At 37.7% G+C, this 21,267-nt stretch overlaps 1 protein-coding gene across 10 annotated transcripts in view; it reads right to left on the reverse strand.

Annotated features, from left to right (window-relative positions):
- Positions 1-1,568: 1,568 nt before the first annotated feature.
- LOC126237017 (serologically defined colon cancer antigen 8 homolog) overlaps positions 1,569-21,267 on the reverse strand; it is a 214,136-nt gene continuing 194,437 nt past the window's right edge. For 4 of the 10 annotated variants that reach the window (XM_049946747.1, XM_049946748.1, XM_049946749.1 and 1 more), the window contains 2 exons: positions 10,107-10,248; positions 1,569-2,359 (listed from right to left, as the gene is read on the reverse strand). In XM_049946747.1, coding sequence (XP_049802704.1) covers positions 1,943-2,359; positions 10,107-10,248 — 559 coding nt within the window. In that variant the 3' untranslated portion in view covers positions 1,569-1,942. Of the gene's footprint in view, positions 2,360-9,758; positions 9,842-10,106; positions 10,249-21,267 lie in introns of all 10 variants that reach the window. The other 6 variants (XM_049946750.1, XR_007545021.1, XR_007545020.1 and 3 more) reach the window with 6 other exon arrangements.

Raw genomic sequence — 21,267 nt, forward strand, 5'->3', positions numbered from 1 at the left:
TGTACTGCCTAGCTGGTATCACTCTCCCAAGCATCGGATGTGAAATGTCAGCAAGGAAAGAAAAAACTAAATTGTTTACATCTATGGCCCACCCCCTCTTTGAATACCAAGAACTCATCAGTAGCATAAATCTGGTAGTAGTTTCAGATATACAAGAGAAAATCACATTAATAAACTGCAAAAAAGCAAAGTAGAAATACGGGGGAGGGGGGGGGGGGCGGGGGGAGAAGGAAAAATAGAGTCCACCTCTGAGATTAATATATACCAAGGGAAGAACTTCTCCCAGGACATGCAGAGGAGTGGAACATGGAACATATGGAAATCTTTGAACAGACTATGTTCTGGAGTTGCAAGAACCAGGAGCAACATGAATAAATGGGGATTATCAGATGAACTCGTGCCATACAATTGTGGACAAGAGTATACTACTATCCACCTCATGAAGTGTGAATATGCCAAAGCACTTGCACTGTTAAGCAGTTCATTATGGCTACCCCAGAGGTAATAGATGTGGCCAACTTTTGGTCTAACATTTCCTAACTATGTAATATGACATGTTACCTAGCTATATAATGTTACATGTCTGTTTATATACAGTTCATTGTTATATATGATATTTTGATGGTTCTGATACAATTAAATAAAAACTGAAACAGGAAACCTAAACTCAGTATCTGCATACAGGTGCAGTTTTGAGTGTTATTTGCAGTATCACGAACTTATGACATTACACTGTACAGTTCTTTTTTTCTTTTGATATTAAGTTGTTCTATAAACATTTAAGTTTATTGCATAACCTGTGATTTTTGTTCCACTTGTCTCTCTATAGGGCGAAGATTATGAGAAGTGAGCACACATTCCACTGTAACATAAACAAAAACCACATAGTTAATTAAATGTGTAATGACTACATCATTGATCCATTGTTATGTCTCACCGCAGAAGACAGGTTTTAGATGAGGGTTTAGTAGACCTGAACAACGAATTGTGTAACAAGGTTGTTACACATAAATGTAAGCTACATTTCACCCGTTAATTTTGTTGATTGCTTTAACAATTAAGAATCTATAAGAGGCTTGTATGTACACGTATAGGTTTGTCCGTTAGGAGGAAATGCAACAAGCAGAGTTAGTTGTTTAGGGGCCTAACCCTTATACAAGATGGGATATAAGGGAAATACTAGCTTTATATCATACTGAGGAGGATAGTATAGATCACTGATCATGATGCATGTATTTTGAGGTGTATCATGATATCTTACACCACAATTAACTGAGACTTGATAAGCATACTGTCATATGCATACACCTTACACCAATGATGATAGTGCAGGTCATAGATGATGATGCATGTATTTTGAGGTGTATCGTCATAATTTACTGAGACTTGATAAGCACATTGTCTAATTAATTGAACTTTGTGTGGAATATAATGTTAAAAAATCTGTGTCTCTCAATAATTGCTATAACTTAAGATATTAAGTACACATGAGAGAGAGAGAGAGAGAGAGAGAGAGAGAGATGGTTAGAGGGCAATAGTGCAGTATCAAATTCACTCTGACTTTTTAATGTCCCGCAGCAACAAGAACAATGAAGATGTACAGGCATGACACATGCATTATAAAAACAAGCATGAGGCTGTATTTTCTGTATAGTAATTTCAATTATATTCCTGCATAATAGGCTACATGAAATGGAAAATTGTTTGCCAGTCTCCTAAAGATATCCTTTTCGCTTATATAGTCCTCTTATCTTATTTATACACAAACATAAACAATTTTAATAACTAAAATATGTGTACACGAAATTTAGATGACATCATAAATATGTACGCAAGAATACCAATGCACAATGAAATGAAGTTCTGTGCATATTTATCAACATCGTGAAAAAAAGATTGAGGAATAACAGTTTTTGTTGTGCTGTCTAAGTGAAGGTTGCTGCTACTTGAAGATATCTAGCTGTGCAGACTGCGATCCACATGAATCGCTGTCAGTAGCTAAATCTTCCAGTGTAAGTGGAGGTACAGCCACCTCACGCCTCCATGGACTGAGGAGGAGGTGGTCCAGTGAGGAGGATGCCTGGGTCTTGCTCATATGGAGGTTCATGTGTTCCGTATTCTGGATGCTGTTGCTGTTGTTGTTGATCCTGCTGCTGCTGCTGCGGCTCTTGTTGTAGAGGTTGCTGTTCTTCATGCTGTTGCTGCTGCTGTTCTGTTTGGTAACCAAATTCTTCTGGTTGCTCATACTGTTGGTGGGGAGGGTACTCGATTTGTTCTTCATAGCCTTGTTGTGAATCATACTGTCCTGTTTCAAGCCTCCTGTCTCCCGTTTCATTTTGCTCCTCTCCAAATGTGTTGCCTGAAATTTTAAAAAGGATAAATGTTCAACTAGTGTTGATGAGCTGAACAGTACATGCAAAAAACTGATTAAAACTTAGTATTATTATGCAAATACTACTACTAATTAATATTATAATGAAAATACAGCAGTGTTTACTATTAAAGTCAACTATTGCACCTCATCTATTAAAGGCACAAATAATTTTAATGATCAGCTGGAAGTGTTCTTAATATGTGCAAAATATGTTCATCTACCATTCTAAATACTTTTGGGGACAAAGTTTCAGTGCAACATTTTAAGCATCTAGTAACATAAAGCATTTAAGTATTTATATTCTGTAGTTCAGAACACTTGTGCATCACTAACAGGTTACAGTTGCAGTTTCTGGAATGAAAAAAAAAAAAATGCAAGCAAATGAAACTAAGCTTGACAATTGACATTATTGTTATGCATTCATGACCACTTAAGGAAGTCCAGGTCTATAAATGTGTGGTTTTCAACAAAATATAACCTGTCAACAAATGCTTCTGCAGCATCCATTCATTTGATTGAAAACAATTTAATTTCTTTTCACCGTGGATTCGTACACAGTGGTGGTTTGCAAACTTATGAAGCACTGTCTAGAGCAGACAGGCAGAGACCAATAATTTCATATATTTCTAATCTGGATAAGCATGTGCAGATCCCATTTGTGAACAGAGGAGACTTCACTTTCAGGGACAGGGCAATGATGACAATCAGCCTCCAGCAGAAGTCCAAAACATGACATATTATTCTATTAGAAGCAAGTTACCACATCACAAATGGATAACATTATTCAGTCCACAGTCACATTTTACAGTCAGATTAATCATTTACACAAATATTGTTTACCTGAGTTCACAGATATAGTATGCAATTTCACTGTATTGTTGAAATATATCTCAACAATTTGCATCTGTTGGGATTTAAGTTATGTTAGAATTTACCCCATTCAGCTAAAAACTGGTACAAAAAATTATCTGACTGATGTGGCATTCTCCATTGCTATCATCATTATTAATAAAGACCCCATCAGATGAGATCAGACACAAAGAAAACAAGAATATGAAATACAGCCTTGAAGAGAGCTGTGGTATTGTCCACTGACCACAGTTTCCAAACTTGGAAATTACATCTTCTCTGAAACTACATCAACATCTGTAATTACTGCTGATGTAAGATTTCCTTGACTCACTGATCATTCCTGTGCAGCTGTAATATGCCCAAGTGATTTGATAAATATGGAAGCTGTCTATAAAAAAAAAAAAAAATTCTTTTGCATTGTCTTGTTCTTTTCAAAAAATTGTAAATACATTTAATTTTATTGTTAAAGTTGTTCCATTCCAGAGTTTCAGTTTTAGATTGTACAATCACTGAAATTATCACAAATCTCTCACATCTAATAATTATGAATAACTGCTAGCTTTTCGCTTCCTTGTTAGAACAGTGATGAAGTCTCTTGTACTGGCTGTTGGAGTTATAGAAAATTGGACAGCTAACACGAATGAGAGAAGTTTTAACAGACGACACAGGAATATATTATTACTGTTCACTCAGGACACTTCTTGAACCATGATAAAAGCATAGAATGCAGCTGTTAACATGAGTGCCCATAGAAGAAAGAGAAGGCAAGAGGGCTGCTGAAGTATGAGAACTGAAAAAAGACTAGGGTCAGCTATTTTTAGATCAGAAAAGAATGACTTTTTAGAGTGAAGCAGAACTATAGTCAGAGGATGTGATAACTCTCATTTTTTGACACTGCCTTCATTGTGACATATGTCCAATGAAATTATAAACTATGTGTAGAAAATTTAAAGGGAACCATTGCTGTGGAGTGCAAATGAATATCAGGTTGATTGTTTATTCCACATGTACACCTTCATAACACAGATCCATACTAAAAAGAATACTAGAATACACGAGTTTTTAGATGGACTCAGTTCTGGGTATTCGTCTTTCTAGTGTCATCAAAATACAGAAAATCAGCAAAATTAAACTGACTTAAGAAAATTTACTTTGAATAATTTAAGCTTACAGCAGACACTATAGCCTGAAGCTGCACTGTTTTTACAACAGTATCGGTTGCAGAATGTGGAAGCAAGAGAACCACAATGATATGAGCCATTAAATTAAATATTGAAGCAGGATACTTAGTGCAGTAATATAGCAAGAAAGCAGAGATGATGAAACAGCCTCCAAGCTAATGTGTAGGATAATATCATTTAACTGAGTATTATTTACAAAACATATTTACACAATAGTTCAAAAATTAACACTGATCAAAATGAAAGAAAAATTTAAAATTAATTAGGCAATGTTATGCACTTTGTATTTGTTACAGCTTTTAACATGCCAAAGTTGAATGATACATAACCTGAAAAGTGAATATAAAATTGCTTGTTTTTCTTGCTGTTATTCAGAAGTTAGGAGAAGAAAATTAGTATTATTATAGTGTCTACAACTAATTATATTTGTTCCATGACATATGTAATTAGAGAAGAATGTTTCCTGTATCCAAACCTAAATTGTTGCCAGAAACAGTGAGAGGAAGTACTCATTAAAGGTTATAGGTTGCAAACCATTGTATTTTGTTTGTAATGTTTCTTTCATCGAGCATAAATAATGTGAATTGCAGCCCTATTGGTGTCACTGATTTTATATAGATGCTAGCCCTTCTTGCAATTCAATTTTTTTAGTCTCTTGCTGAAATACTTGTTGCAGTTTTAACTTCTAAAGAGCTATAGGGAGTATTTTATAAGTTAATTCATGAAATACTGATTCAGACAGTACACAGGATATATAAACACGTCCGCTGAATTGTACACTGTGTTTAATAACAACGGTAAGAAAAACTCATAATAAGGGAAGGGCAACCATTTAGCTATAGTGGGTCTATGAATAAAGCACACTTCCAAGTAACAGAAATGGCATTCACACTAGCTTCCAATGAATAAAGCACACTTCCAAGTAACAGAAATGGCATTCACACTAGCTTCCAAGCACTATCTGTCTTCGTTATGTGTTTCTGTGATCCATGCACCAATCTGTTGTAGGTGAGTAGTTGCCTTTCCTTTATTTTGTGTTACTCCACCGAGGGATTTATGTCATTATAACAAAAACTTAGCTATACCAACTTCCAAAAATTGCTGCATAGTCAAAGGAAAGTTTCTTTTAATCTTTGAATCCCCCTTTAGGTCTCCCAATTTTAAGCAATGTTTAATAAGCTGATGATTAGTTTTCCACATCATATTATGTAGAAGAAAACTTTCAGAATGTTAGGCTAAACTATGATTTTTCAATCTCTCAGAAGCAAACAATTCCTGTTTGAAAAAATGGTAACTGTATGTTGTACCTGTCTACTACAAAAGAAAGATGTCACAGAATTAAGGGTGAGGCAAAATACAGTTTAATCCTGCCTTTTCATGTTCACTTTGCCAGATAAGTAAGAAATCTGCTGACAGTACTTTCAGCATCTATATATCTTGCTTGTGCTAAGAGGCAACTAGCTTCTGTGTGTGATTCCATCTGCTGCTTGGAAGAGGTTGGCTAAGTGAAGTGTGTGCCTGATGTTGAAGGCAGCACTGGTCTTTGCTCTGCACTGTTCAGAGAGAGACCAAATATGTCTTGTGGCCATTGAAAACACTGAATAAAATACTACTAAAATTGGTCCACATTTGTATTTCCAAACACCTGCTTCACTTGGTTGAGCTATGAGTACAGGGGTTTGTTATATTCTGGGATTATCCATGCATAGTAGCAGCATTACATACTGGTAGCAGACTTGCATTTAATAAGACAATGATCATGCACTTTCTTTTACACATTTCACATTCCTTCACATTATTGTGATTGATTCATGTGAAAAATATTTATGCAGCAATTTTAAATGATCAAGTATGATTCTTGTCGTTCAGAAACTCATTCCATTTTATTTAGTACAGCTTCTGCAAGCAGTTAATTTCTTGACCACACAATGACATTTCTAAACAAGCTGATCCTTGCATTTGGTAACTGAATATTGTGAATTTGTGACATTTGAAAACACATAGCCTAAGATGGTTGCAACTGACATGTTTCTGTCAAGTTTCAATGTGTCACATCTAGTATCAGATCTACTTCCTAATACAACTTTTATAGTTTCAACACAATTTCAATACACACGTGAATCTTAGGCCAAATTCTATAGCTGCATGGGGTAGCTGTGTGGTCTGAGGCGTCTTGCCATGGCTCGCGCAGCTCCTCCCATCGGAAGTTCGAGTCCTCCCTCAGGCATGTGTGTGGTGGTGTCCTTAGTGTAAGTTAGTTTAAACTTAGATTAATTAGTGTGAAGCTTAGAGACCGATGACCTCAGCAGTTTGTTCCCATAGAACTTACCACAAATTTTTTCCGAATTCTATATTTTTGTCATTGCTTTAACCATAATTAAATTTGTTTTGCCTACTGATGACTTAAATTCATGCCAGTGATGACATTTGTTTCATAATCTGGTCCTCTTCAATGCAGCTACGCTGTTGTTGTTGTTGTGGTCTTCAGTCCTGAGACTGGTTTGATGCAGCTCTCCATGCTACTCTGTCCTGTGCAAGCTTCATCATCTCCCAGTACCTACTGCAACCTACATCCTTCTGAATCTGCTTAGTGTATTCATCTCTTGGTCTCCCCCTATGATTTTTACCCTCCACGCTGCCCTCCAATACTAAATTGGTGATCCCTTGATGCCTCAGAACATGTCCTACCAACCAATCCCTTCTTCTGGTCAAGTTGTGCCACAAACTCCTCTTCTCCCCAATCCTATTCAGTACCTCCTCATTAGTTATGTGATCTACCCATCTAATCTTCAGCATTCTTCTGTAGCACCACATTTCGAAAGCTTCTATTCTCTTCTCGTCCAAACTATTTACCGTCCATGTTTCACTTCCATACATAGCTACACTCCATACAAATACTTTCAGAAATGACTTCCTGACACTTAAATCTATACTCGATGTTAACAAATTTCTCTTCTTCAGAAACGCTTTCCTTGCCATTGCCAGTCTACATTTTATATCCTCTCTACTTCTACCATCATCAGTTATTTTGCTCCCCAAATAGCAAAACTCCTTTACTACTTTAAGTGTCTCATTTCCTAATCTAATACCCTCAACATCACCTGACTTAATTCGACTACATTCCATTATCCTCGTTTTGCTTTTGTTGATGTTCATCTTATATCCTCCCTTCACGACACCATCCATTCCGTTCAACTGCTCTTCCAAGTCCTTTGCTGTCTCTGACAGAATTACAATGTCATCGGCGAACCTCAAAGTTTTTATTTCTTCTCCATGGATTTTAATACCTATTCCGAATTTTTCTTTTGTTTCCTTTACTGCTTGCTCAATATACAGATTGAATAACATCGGGGAGAGGCTACAACCCTGTCTTACTCCCTTCCCAATCACTTCTTCCCTTTCATGTCCCTCGACTCTTATAACTGCCATCTGGTTTCTGTACAAATTGTAAATAGCCTTTCGCTCCCTGTATTTTACCGCAGCCACCTTTAGAATTTGAAAGAGAGTATTCCAGTCAACATTGTCAAAAGCTTTCTCTAAATCTACAAATGCTAGAAACGTAGGTTTGCCTTTCCTTAATCTTTCTTCTAAGATAAGTCCTAAGGTCAGTATTGCCTCACGTGTTCCAGTATTTCTACGGAATCCAAACTGATCTTCCCCGCTATGTGATCAGAAATATCCGGACACCTGGCTGAAAATGACTTGCAAGTTCATGGTGCCCGCCATCGGTAATGCTGGAATTCAATATGGTGTTTGCCCACCCTTAGCTTTGATGATAGCTTCCATTCTCGCAGGCATACGTCCAATCAGGTGCTGGAAGCTTTCTTGGGGAATGGCAGCCCATTCTTCTTCGAGTGCTGCACTGAGCAGAGGTATCGATGTTGGTCGGTGAGGCCTGGTAACAAGCTGGAGTTCCAAAACAACCCAAAGGTGTTCTATAGGATTCAGGTAGGACTCTGTGCAGGCCAGTCCATTACAGGGATGTTATTGTCATGTAACCACTCCGCCACAGGCCACACATTATGAAGAGGTGCTCAATCATGTTGAAAGATGCAATCGCCATCCCCGAATTGCTCTTCAACAGTGGGAAGCAAGAAGATGCAAAAACATCAATATAGGTCTGTGCTGTGATATTGCCATGCAAAACAACATAGGGTGCAAGCCCCCTCCATGAAAAACACAACCACAACCTAACACCACCGCCTCCGAATTTTACTGTTGGCACTACACGCATTGGCAGATGACATGCACCGTGCATTCGCCATACCAACATCCTGTCATCGGATTGCTACAATGTGTACTGTGTTTTGTCACTGACACAACGTTTTTCCACTGTTAAATCACCCAATGTTTATGCTCCTTACACCAAGTAAGGCGTCGTTTGACATTTACCGGCGTGATGTGTGCCTTATGAGCAGCTGCTCGACCACGAAATCCAAGTTTTCTCATCTTCCGCCTAACCATCATAGTAATCCTGCAGTGGATCCTGATGCAGTGTGGAATTCCTGTGTGATGATATGGATAGATGCCTGCCTATTACACATTACGAGCCTCTTCAACGGTCGGCGGTCTCTGTCAGTCAACAGATGAAGTCGGCGTGTACGCTTTTGTGCTGTATGTGTCCCTTCATGTTTCCACCTCACTAACACGTTGGAAACAGAGGACCTAGGGATGTTTAGGAGTGTGGAAATCTCGCTACAGATGTATGACACAAGTGACACTCAATCACCTGACAATGTTCGAAGTCTGTGAGTTCCGCGGAGCGCCCCATTCTGCTCTCTCATGAAGTCTAATGACTACTGACGTCATTGATATGGTGTACCTGGCAGTAGGTGGCAGCACAATGCACCTAATATGAAAAACCTATGTTTTTGGGGGTCTCTGGATACTTTTGATTACATAGTGTAAGTTTGCAAAAAATTTCTACGAGGAAGCAAATGAAATTTATTGAACTTGTTTTTATATGTTTGTTGATTTCTTTTCTGTAAATAAATTTTCATTGTATTCTCTTTTTATTTTATGCTCTTCTCATTTTAGTGTTCTGTGGCAACAGACTTTCTGAGAAAATGATTCATGAGCTCTATCTGATATCAAATATCACACACATATTCCACATCATGGATAGCATTTATTATGAAGCATTTGTAATAAATATAGGTTATGTAATGCTTATTACTGTTTATTTCATGCCAAAAGGACTGCAATTTAAGTATTAGCGTTAGCATTTCATCGCACAATCAGCCACAGATAGAATAGACTATTTAAATTGTGTACTTTAATTCTTTATATTTGATCTTTATTTTTTGTGTTGCAGCTACTTTAAAATGTATTTCATCTTGTTACTCAATTACCTCTCCACTCTTCAGTCCCAAATGAGACTGCAAGTTTGTTATTTAAATAATCTATGTTACTTTGTAGCCCGGCCATCTCTTCCCTGTAAAATAAATAAATATTACACCACAAAAAATTATATTGACATTAGAAATGTGTGTGGACAGGAAACAAGCAAAGATTTTGGGGCTGGCAGTACGCTTTTCACCAAATATGTGAATGCAGACCATCATTAACGCCAATTTGTCATAACATAACCCAAACATTGACAAAGACCACATATATTCGCAGTCAAAACAGTTCAAGGTATTTCCAAACTCTGTTGCTGTTTTCCTTAGATGTTTACCACACACATTTCAGAACCTAACCTGTATTTCCTTTTCTGCTGATAGTTCATCAGAAGCACTAAGCTTAACATTTTCCTTTTGCAGCTCCTTATAGTTTTTCCACACCTGCTCAAGTTTTCCCAGTAAATTCACATTCTCCCCCTTTAATGCTGTTTTTTCTTCCCTGTAAACATGACACTTTTGTAAGCAGATAGTTTTTTTTTGTTGTTCCAAATACTGAATGTTCAAAGAAGATATAACAGTGTATGCTTAAGCTACATTAGAATTTACTTTCCATAGAGTTAAAATTAATGCAACTGCTTAAAATGGACTGATAACAGATAAGACATGTTACTACAGATTTTTATGAGAATGATGAATGATTTTGGGAGTTTTGATAACATTAAAGTTGAAGAACATTCTCATCATTTAACGAATTTTAGTAGCTGCAATATTTTTCAGTTGCACAGGAGTCAGGCAGTTATGATACAAATATTTTTTAAACCTACTAAAAGTCACAGGATACATAATGACACACCAATGTTTCAAAATTCATAATTCAACCAACAGCTCTGCAAGAAACTTTACTGTAAGAAGATAAAAACTGGATTTTGACTGGTTTCTTGGATATCTTACAAACAGCATTAAAAGCCTAGTTAAATTTCAAATTCACCTAACCTCTCTTCCATACAACAGCAATAATGGCTGCAAGAACAGCAACAACAAAAAAATTAGATTTTTAAATCTTTAAGATTCCATTGCCCAGAGAGTCATGCCAATCTTCATTCAGGGAGCTAAAAATGTTAACTATTTTGTGTATTTACATTTATGAACTGTTTACCTTTATCTGTGCCAATCCAGAATTTTTTATAGGAAACCACTTCAACACTTATACAACACAAGAAAGAAAGATAATGTCATGTTGCCATCTCGTAGAGTAAAACTCTTCTCCCAAACTTCTCATTATACAGCTATGAAAATTCATAATATATTAAAAATGAAAACCTTTCGCAGTATGGAACTAGGTTTACTGAAGATAAGACACCATCCTAGTGCAAAAATTTTATTATTCACTCATGGAATTTTTAAATGATGATGAAGATTTCATTGTAGACTCATAAACAAATCTGTAATGACTTTTGCAAATTAAGATTGTTTTTGTTTTTTGTTTGACAAACATGATCTATATTTACAAGTCTCCTGTACTTTAAACCAGTGATTTATGTATGTAAGTCATGAGAGAATAAAATTCTGATTGTGATACTTTAAGGTATTTGTCTTATCTCAAAATACAAACAGAGGAAGCAAGAAGAAAATAGTATAAGAGCATTACATTTCATTAGTATTAATAAGAAATTATATCATCAGAGGATGTCAAATATTGTGTATTAAATGTGTATTAAGCCTGGAATACGACAATAATAATCAATGGCATTTGGCTACACATGTTAGAAAAATTGAACATTATATTATGAACTTCCTGTTTGCAACATTAATTAACACACATAAGCAGCACAGCTCTCTCTCTCTCTCTCTCTCTCTCTCTCTCTCTCTCTCACACACACACACACACACACACACACGTGCCTCCTGTCTTCAACCCCTGTGGCTGGATGCAGACTACAACTGCACTTGGCAGGAGCAGCAGTCTGGCGTGGGTGGAGGGGGTAAGGAGGCAGCATGGGGCGGGGATGGGAAAGGATAGCAGGGCAAGGGTGAGGACAGGGTAGGCTGCTAAGTGCAGTAGGGAAGTTTGGGGGGAGGGGGAGAGTGGAAAAGGAGAGAAGCAGAGAATGGGGAAAAGAACTAGTGAGTGCATTGGCAGAACAGGAGGCTGTGTAGTGCTGGAACTGGAGCAGGGAAGGAGGTAGATAGGTAGGTGAAGATTGCCTTCTGGTCGAAAGCTTAAAATATAGCACTCTTTTCATTGTGCCTGTCTGAGATTCAATATCTCTTCTATATGTTGAACAGCAATCTATCCATCTCACAATATTGTTGCGACATTAATTACTATATTCTCCAGTCAATAGCAAGGAATCAGATACAGCAGAATGTGTAGTTGTTTCAACTGAATATCATCAAAGTTGCATAATTAGACATCATTAAGAACATTCATAACACAGAGATGCATCCCCCAACATACACACATACACATAGGGAGAGGGAGAGAATTTACAACTAAAATGTTGGAATGAATGAACGGAAGCAACATGACAAACTTCATCGTATTGCATAGTGTTCAATAAACATGACTGCGTTAACAATGAGAATTAAAATATAAAGGTGAAAAAATAAGAGGAGATAAGAAAAGGCATAATGCTGGGAAAATGTAATAACAATGAAGAATGGAAACTGAAGATATTCAACAGCTGATGTGCTGTGTTTATTCACACAATGTACTGTCCAGACAGTGGCTTCTCACGTAAATCAAAGGAATAAAGACTATGGTTAAATCAGCTGGTGTTGTTGAGGTCATTAGAGATGAAACAGTAGCTAAGACTAGGAAGTATAGAAGAAGGAAATCAGCTGTGTAGTTTTCACAGAAACCATTCTGGCATTTGCCTTAAGCAATTATGGAAACAATGGGATACCTACATTTGGTTGGATGAACAGGGATTTGAATCAGCGTTCTTTAATGTGTGAGTCCAAAGTCTTACCATGGAGCTACTTCACCTAGTCTCTCACAAAACTCAACCTGTTTCTACTACTCAGACAATCGCTAGCAGCTAACAAATTTTTACAGAAAGACACCTGAATCTAAAACAGCAGCCTTCCCTCAACCTTCAATGAACCACTTTCCCATGTTTAATCAGTCTGTCCATTATTTGTGGATGGTCACACAATCAACCTTTCAATACCTAGTGTGAACATACCTCTGGGCTGCGACAGAAAGACGAAACAAACAAACTCTGAGTAAATAATTCTTGTGATAGCAAAAGTCTGTGACAACTGTGATGACTGAGTAAGTATCCAGAATGAAAGGTACTGTTACTTAACATTTCTTATACTAATGAAGTTGTACAAACAAATTACTCAGATAGTAAAGAATCAAAATGCTTCTAATTTAATGTTCCGTCTTATTTCTATAGTATATATGAGGGGGGACCCAAAAGAAACCGGACTCCGAGGACGCTGCCACTCGTAGACGTAGTGCAGGGTTCTCACGCTAGATGGTGTGAGTAGAGACCTGCGTGAAACAGCTGTGCATACGGCGTCAGTGTAGAGCTGAACGTGCAAGTGTGGTATTGTGTTTCTCTGACTGTTGGCGGGTTACCTCTGCGAAGTCGTTATGGCAACTATAAAAGAACAAAGAGTATGTGTGAAATTTTGTTTCCTGCTTAAAAAAACTGCAACGGAGACACTCCAAATGCTTCAGGAAGATTTCCAGGAGGACGCTATGAGCTGCACACAGGTTTTCGAGTGGTTTGGGCGCTTTAAACATGGTGAGATGTGTGTTGAAGACCAAGCTCGTTCTGGACGCCCTTCAACATCGCAAAATAAGGAGAACATTGAAAAGGCCTCCCAAAAGATCCACGAGAATTGTCGCCAAACGATCGACCAAATTTCAGCAGAGACAGGAATCAGTTGGAGCTCGTGCCAGCAGATTTTGAGTGAGGATTTGCACATGAGATGTGTTGCTGCTAAATTTGTTTCGGGCCTTCTCACACAGGAGCAAAAAACCATCTGCATGAATGTGTGTCAGGACTTGAAAACAGAGATTGCACGTGATCCCAACTTCTTGAACAAAGTCATTACAGGGGATGAGAGTTGGTGTTACGGGTATGACCCAGAAACCAAGCAAGTGTCAAGCCAGTGGAGAATTCCCAACTCTCCCAGACCAAAAAAACCAAGGCAGTTGAGGTCAAATGTGAAGACGATGGTCATTGCCTTTTTTGATGTTCATGGAATTGTGCATCGGGAATTCATACCCCCTGGCCAGACTGTTAACCAGCACTTTTACTTGGATGTTTTAAGGCCTCTGAGAGAGGATGTGAGGAGGAAACGCCCGGAACTTTGGCGATCAGGTGACTGGTTTCTGCATCACGACAATGCTCCAGCACACACGGCCTTGCGAGTGACCCACTATTTGGCATCTCAGAGGTGGTCTGTCATTCCCCACGCTACGTATTCGCCAGACCTGCGGCTTTTTCCTATTTCCACGAATGAAAAAAACGCTAAAAGGGGAGCGTTACGACAATGTGGAGGTGGTAAAAGCAGCTTTGCAAAGGGCACTGGACAATATCAAACTTGAAGAGTTCCAAACATGCTTCCAACAGTGGGAAAAAGAGACTTGACAAGTGCATCGCATGTAATGGAGAGTATTTTGAAGGTGACTGAAGTAATTTTGTAAAAAGGTTCATCAATAAATTTTTTATGACAACAATCCAGTTTCTTTTGGGTCCCCCCTCATATGTGGTGTTCAGGATTCGACCCTGGGTCTCCTAAGAGCTTCTGGCTAGCCGGCAGGAGACCCGAGTTTGAGTCTGGGACAGCACACATTTTCAACTTTCCCCATTGACATAAATCAATGTTCACTAGCAGCTACATGTTGTAATTTCTTTGTATCTTTATTTCTATCCATTTCTGTATGACAACATGTTCTATTCAAATGAAAGACATTATGCCAGACCTTACGGTATGCACTGCTTCATTGTCAGCTTGGGAATGTATGTGAGCATACACCACACTATCAAGAGCTGCTTCTGTGTGCACTACACCAAGCCCACTATTGTGATAACAGACTTTATTTATCAAATTTTTTTCAAGTGCCCGATGTTCTTTGAGCCTGCAAAGCAATTATACTATTGTTACCATCAGGTATATATGAAGTATTTACACAGAAAGAAAACACGTATGATCCACACTGACTGAGAGTGCACTTTCTTTTCTATATGTCAGCTTGTGAGCTTTCCGTTCCTGGGGCCAAAGACATCATCTCCTGCTCATGCTGTTGGTAGCTGCTGTCAAGTTCTCTTCCATGTGTTCCTATCATGAAACTACAAAATTCTGTTTAAGCTGCTGTTGTAATGGCTTAAGTTAGTCTATAAAAGAATGTCCATGATTTACCTCCAGCTTGGGGTTCTTTCGGTCTCGTAAACTGATATGCATTTGGGAGAGTGGTGTGCTGATCACATGCCCCTCCATATCCACATCCAGTGACGTTGGTGGGCTGAGGATGACACGGCGGCCGTTCGGTACTGTTGGGCCTTCATGGCCTGTTCGGGTGGAGTTTAGTTGGGGATTCTTTTACTAATCCACTTTCTCATAAGTCCAGAATAAGACTTACAAGATGTTATTTACCACCTCCTTCAGACCAACCATTCACCATTGTTCTGCATGCTTTACAACACTCTAATCGGCAAACAAAATAACTGACTGAAATACTACATGGCTTCATCGGTACTGGCATTTTATTTCAACAAATATTCTTTAATGAGATTTTTAAAAAATAGGGCTTCCATTCTGAGTTTCTTTGCGTAGGACTGTATGTTACTGGACACATACACCAAAGATAAAAATATATGAAACTACACTTCTGGACATTAGAATTACAAAATCAGGAAGAAGAATTGGAACTACAAAATCATGAAGAAGACAGCATACAATAAATTGCATGAAGCATACTACATGCTCGGATATTAGCATTTCAATACAACTGGGCTAAGTAGGTGGCAGTAATGCTATCCAAAATGAGAGAGTTACACTATTTAAACTGCTGCCAGGGACACGATAAAATTCAAATACAGTGTACAATATGCTTTAGACGTGTATGTACCAACCAAGGTTATGAAGAATGGTAAGGACTTTGTCTGAGAGCTTAGTCTACTTTTAAATATACTTTAAAAGTGCTTGTTTGCCACTCAAGGCCTTCTGTAAGTGGTTAGTAGCAAGCTATCCAATTTTTCTCTGTTCTTATTCCCTCTTGGATTTAACGTTGTTTGAAAAGTAAAGCGGTATAAGACATGGATGGAAATGAAAGACAGTCGAATTCTTTAACAGAAAGAACACAAATTGCAAGCAAAGAATGAAAAAAAAAGTCAAAATTTATACTGATGAACAGTCATATAGACAAGGTTATACCATTGTCTTGGAGAATGCATCAGCTGTGTGTGGCGCTTTACTACAATGATCTTAGGCCTTTTTCTGGCTATTTTGGTGACATCCATCTACAGAATGGGCAGGACTAAAGACAGTTGAGTAAGATGTGAATAGAGAACGCAATTACTTGTGGCTGTTTCTGATGGTATGACCTTAGATAAAGACAGCTCTCGCCCTTCTGACTAATCCAGTAAGATACGAAATTATTTTTAACTAATAAATAAATTTCTACAGGTGAAGGACTGGAAACACAATAAGTTACAACAAGAAATTGCAATACTACATTAGTCACAATGAGAATTGCTAAACCAGAAATGAAATTGTTTGAATAGTTTCAAAACTAGGAATTCAACATTTTAGGATTAATTCAACTTTGAATTTTTATGGAGTTGTATCATTTTTTGTATTGGAATGACTTTTTTTTACTATTTTTTGTACTTGAATGCCATAAATGGTGTTTGTAAGATTTCTGAAGGCGTAGATGGTACACAGTTTCGTAGGGTCACTTATGTTATTATCTACGTGTGTGATTGGCAGAGAGTGACATTACCAGCATAAAATGTAGACTTTCACGGCCGGAAATATCATGTCCATTATAATTATCCGGGCTGTTATGCCGTGGTCGGTTGATGAATTCAGCCCTGCAGCCAGGCGACTAGGGCGAGTTTTGGTGTTCTCGTAAAGATAACTCATTTTAGATTATAAAACATATAGATTAGTACTGATTACGTGGTAAATAGGTGTATTAGTGTGCCTTTTAAGTGTACCATTAAAAGTTTCATTTTTCTTTACGTAATAAAGCAGAAAACGCGAAGAGACCGTACAGTCGTATTTCCTGTTTACATTCTGCTGCAGCAAATCTATAGAATTTCGTTTAGTTGTTCCTTGCTCTCTCCAACAATTTAAATTAGCGTACCTCTTCATTATTTAACTAGCATTTCCGGAAAGTAGCGTAAAGTTTAAGTCGTTGTTTCAGAAACTTTCCACTTTTGATTTTGTTTACACAGTTGCGTATAGGCCAAATTTGTGTAAACGAATTTTCGTGTTTATCTGTAATTTAACTGCCTTATTCTTAATAAACCATTATGTTTATCATGAGTGAAAAGTGCTTGACTTGCCGTAGAATTGTTAGGTCGGGGCTTTGGTGTGATGGGTGCTGTAGTTTTTTCCATGTGGGAGACTGTAGTGGCGTGGGAATAGGGGAAGTAAATGAGACTCATCAGTGGTTTTGTAGGATTTGTAGTAAAGACAGGAAGATACTAGAACAGGAGGGGAAAATTGCCGCCCTTCAGGCTGAGTTAGACAAGGCCAGGGGAGATCTTGACAGGTTAAGGAGGGAGAAGGGTAAAGGGAGGTGGGAAGTGGCAACAGGTAACAGGAGGAACAGGCCTAGAACTTTGTCTGACAGCTTCATGGTGAATGTGGAAAATAGATTTGACCTGTTGCTTCAGTTAGAAGCTGGTGAGCCTCAAGCAGTTGCAGGTGTAGACAGGGCACAACAAACTTTCAGCAGCAAATTGAAAAGTAAGAATGTAAGGAAATCAGTAAAGAGAAAGAAAGTGTTGTTGTTAGGTAGTTCCCATGGAAGAGGTGTTGGCCAACTTTTGCAGGATGAACTAGGATCAGAATACCAGGTCACCAATTTTTTTAAACCTAGTGCTGGTCTGGAGCAGGGGACAGAGGATTTAGGATCACTTTGCAAAGATTTCACAAAGGAAGACACTGTGGTTATAGTGGGTGGGGCAGGTAACAGTGTTGACAGAGATCCTGGGTACAGTATAGAGTGTGACCTGGCGAAGATTGCATCAGCATCGAGGCATACTGGTCTTGAGTTTGTATCTGTTCTTGGGCGCCATAACCGACCTCGTTTGAACTCTTCTGTCAAGAGAGTTAATTTGGAGCTGGAACGGCTGCTTATGTCGGGTGCAGGGTCACACGTTGGTGTGGTTCCTGTTGATTCTCTCAGTAGGTGGGATTACACTTCACCTCAACAGGAAGGGGAAGGGTAAATTGGCTGGGGAAATAGCAGGAAAGTTAAAGGGGGGAGGCACTGTCATGAGTGGTAAAATTCCAGTGGTTATAGGGTTCAGAAAAGACCCATTTTTAGGGTAGGGAGGACAGAAAGAAAGCAAATTTTAAGCGAGGTTAGAACTGAGACAAACCTTAAGTTTGAGAAAGAAATCAAAAAACATAATTCCAGCTTATTACATCAGCATAAACAGCTATTGGTTAAGAATTTTCAACAGTCAGTAGATATTATAACTCTACCAAATTTTAACTCAGTCAATGTGAAATGTCAGCTATCTTTATTGCATCAAAATATTCGAGGACTGAGAAATAAAATTAATGAATTAACTATCTGCATAGATGAATTAGAGTCTTCAAACCCAGCTGACGTAATCTGCCTCTCTGAACATCATGTGACCACTAGTACAGAACTTTTAAGTGTTACAGGGTTTAGGTTAGCATCTCACTTTTGTAGATCAGAAATGGAGAAAGGAGGAGTTACCACATTCATTAGGAACTGTCATAAATTTAAGAACATAGACATCCATAAATTTTGCCTAGAACAGCATATGGAAGCATGTGCAACAGAATTAGAATTTCACAAAAAATCCTTCATAATATTAAGTGTATATGGAGCACCTGCAGGTAACTTTAATCTGTTTGTAAACCACCTTGAAGCTGTACTGGCCCATTTAACAACCAAAAACAAAGAAATAGTGGTTGCTGGTGATTTCAATGTAGACTTCCTTAAAGACTCTCCCAATAAGAACTTATTTGAGTTAGTAACACTATCATTCAACTTAATTCCCACTGTAAAGTTCCCCACTAGGGTAGCTACTTGCTCACAAACAGCCATTGACAATATCTTTATAGAAAAGTCCAATGAACAAAATTATATTACAAAACCAATAGTCAATGGCCTCTCAGACCATGAGATGCAGTTCCTTCTGTTAAACGTTAATACTGAACAGGATATAAAATCTGTTAAATCTGAGCTCAAGAGGGTAATCAATAAGCCAAAAATTGATTATTTTAGGACACTCCTCAGAGACATTCACTGGACTGATGTTTACAGTGCTCATGGCATGAATGAAAAATATAACACTTTTGTTAATAAAGTGCTTACCTTATTCGAACACTGTTTTCCCCCAAAACTTACCAAGGATAGAGCAAAGTCTACAAAAAAGCCATGGATTACTCGAGGAATAGAGGTATCTTGTAAAACAAAAAGAAAACTGTATCTGTCAATCCGAAACAGTTCCGATGTTGATGCTATAGCACATTACAAGAAATACTGCAAAATATTAAAAACTGTAATACGGATGTCAAAGCAAATATATTACAAGGAAAAGATATTCATATCAGATAACAAAATAAAGACAATATGGGATATAGTGAAGGAGGAGACCGGTAGAACCAGACATGAAGAGGAACAAATAGCATTAAGAGTAAATGATACATTGGTGACAGATGTGTATAGTGTTGCAGAACTTTTTAATAAACATTTTATAACTGTTACCGAAAAGATGGGGTTGTCAGGTTCGGTAGATGCTGCTATGGAATACCTCAGACCAGAAATTTCAAGCAACTTCCATAATATGAATTTGACCCTCACTACCCCAACAGAAATAATGTCCATCATAAAATCTTTAAAATCAAAAACATCTAGTGGGTATGATGAAATATCAAGTTAATTAAAGAATATGATTCTGAGCTAAGTAACATATTAAGCTACCTGTGTAACCTGTCATTTATCAGTGGAATATTTCCTGAATGGCTGAAATATGCTGAAGTTAAGCCACTGTTTAAGAAGGGAGATAAAGAAATAGCATCAAATTTCCGTCCAATTTCACTGTTGCCAGCATTCTCAAAAATTTTCGAAAAAGTAATGTACAGTCGGCTTTATAACCATCTTATCTCAAATAACACAATGTCAAAGTCACAGTTTGGATTTCTAAAAGGTTCTGATATTGAGAAGGATAACCATCTTATCTCAAATAACACAATGTCAAAGTCACAGTTTGGATTTCTAAAAGGTTCTGATATTGAGAAGGCTATCTACACTTACAGTGAAAATGTGCTTAATTCATTAGACAAAAAATTGCAGACAACTGGTATATTTTGTGATCTGTCAAAGGCATTTGACTGTGTAAATCACAATATCCTTTTAAGTAAATCAGAGTATTATAGTGTAACAGGAAATGCTGCAAAATGGTTCAAATCTTATATCACTGGCAGGAAACAAACGGTGTTATTAGGAAAGAGACATGTATCAAGCTATCAGGCATCATCCAACTGGGAACTAATTACATGTGGGGTCCCACAAGGTTCCATTTTAGGGCCCTTACTTTTTCTTGTGTATATCAATGACCTTTCATCAGTAACATTACCAGATACCAAGTTCGTTTTGTTTGCCGATGATACAAACATTGCAATAAATAGCAAATCAAGTGTAGTCTTAGAAATATCAGCTAATAAAATATTTCTGGACATTAATCACTGGTTCCTAGCCAATTCTTTGTCACTAAACTTTGAAAAAACACACTACATGCAGTTCAGAACTTGTAAGGGGTGTCCCACGAGTATATGTCTAACATACGATGACAAGAAGATAGAAGAAGTGGACAGTGTTAAATTCTTGGGATTACAGCTTGATAATAAATTCAACTGGGAGGAGCACACCACAGAACTGCAGAAGCGTCTTAACAAATCTCTGTTTGCAATGCGAATTTTGTCACACATAGGGGATATAAAAATGAAAAAGCTGGCATACTATGCTCACTTTCATTCAGTAATGTCATATGGGATTATTTTTTGGGGTAATTCATCAAGCAAAGCTTAAGTTTTCCGGGCACAAAAACGTGCAGTAAGAGTTATATGTGGTGTGAACTCAAGAACATCCTGCAGAAGGATACTAACTACTGCTTCTCAATATATTTATTCCTTAATGAAATTTGTCACTAAAAACATATCACTTTTTCAAACCAACAGCTCAATTCATGGAATCAATACTAGAAATAAGAATAATCTTCACAAGGATTTAAAGTCACTTAGTCTTGTACAAAAAGGTGTGCATTATTCAGGAACACACATTTTC

The sequence above is a fragment of the Schistocerca nitens genome, chromosome 2 (genome assembly GCF_023898315.1).
Source record: "Schistocerca nitens isolate TAMUIC-IGC-003100 chromosome 2, iqSchNite1.1, whole genome shotgun sequence".
In the NCBI taxonomy this organism is placed as follows: Eukaryota; Metazoa; Arthropoda; class Insecta; order Orthoptera; family Acrididae; genus Schistocerca; species Schistocerca nitens.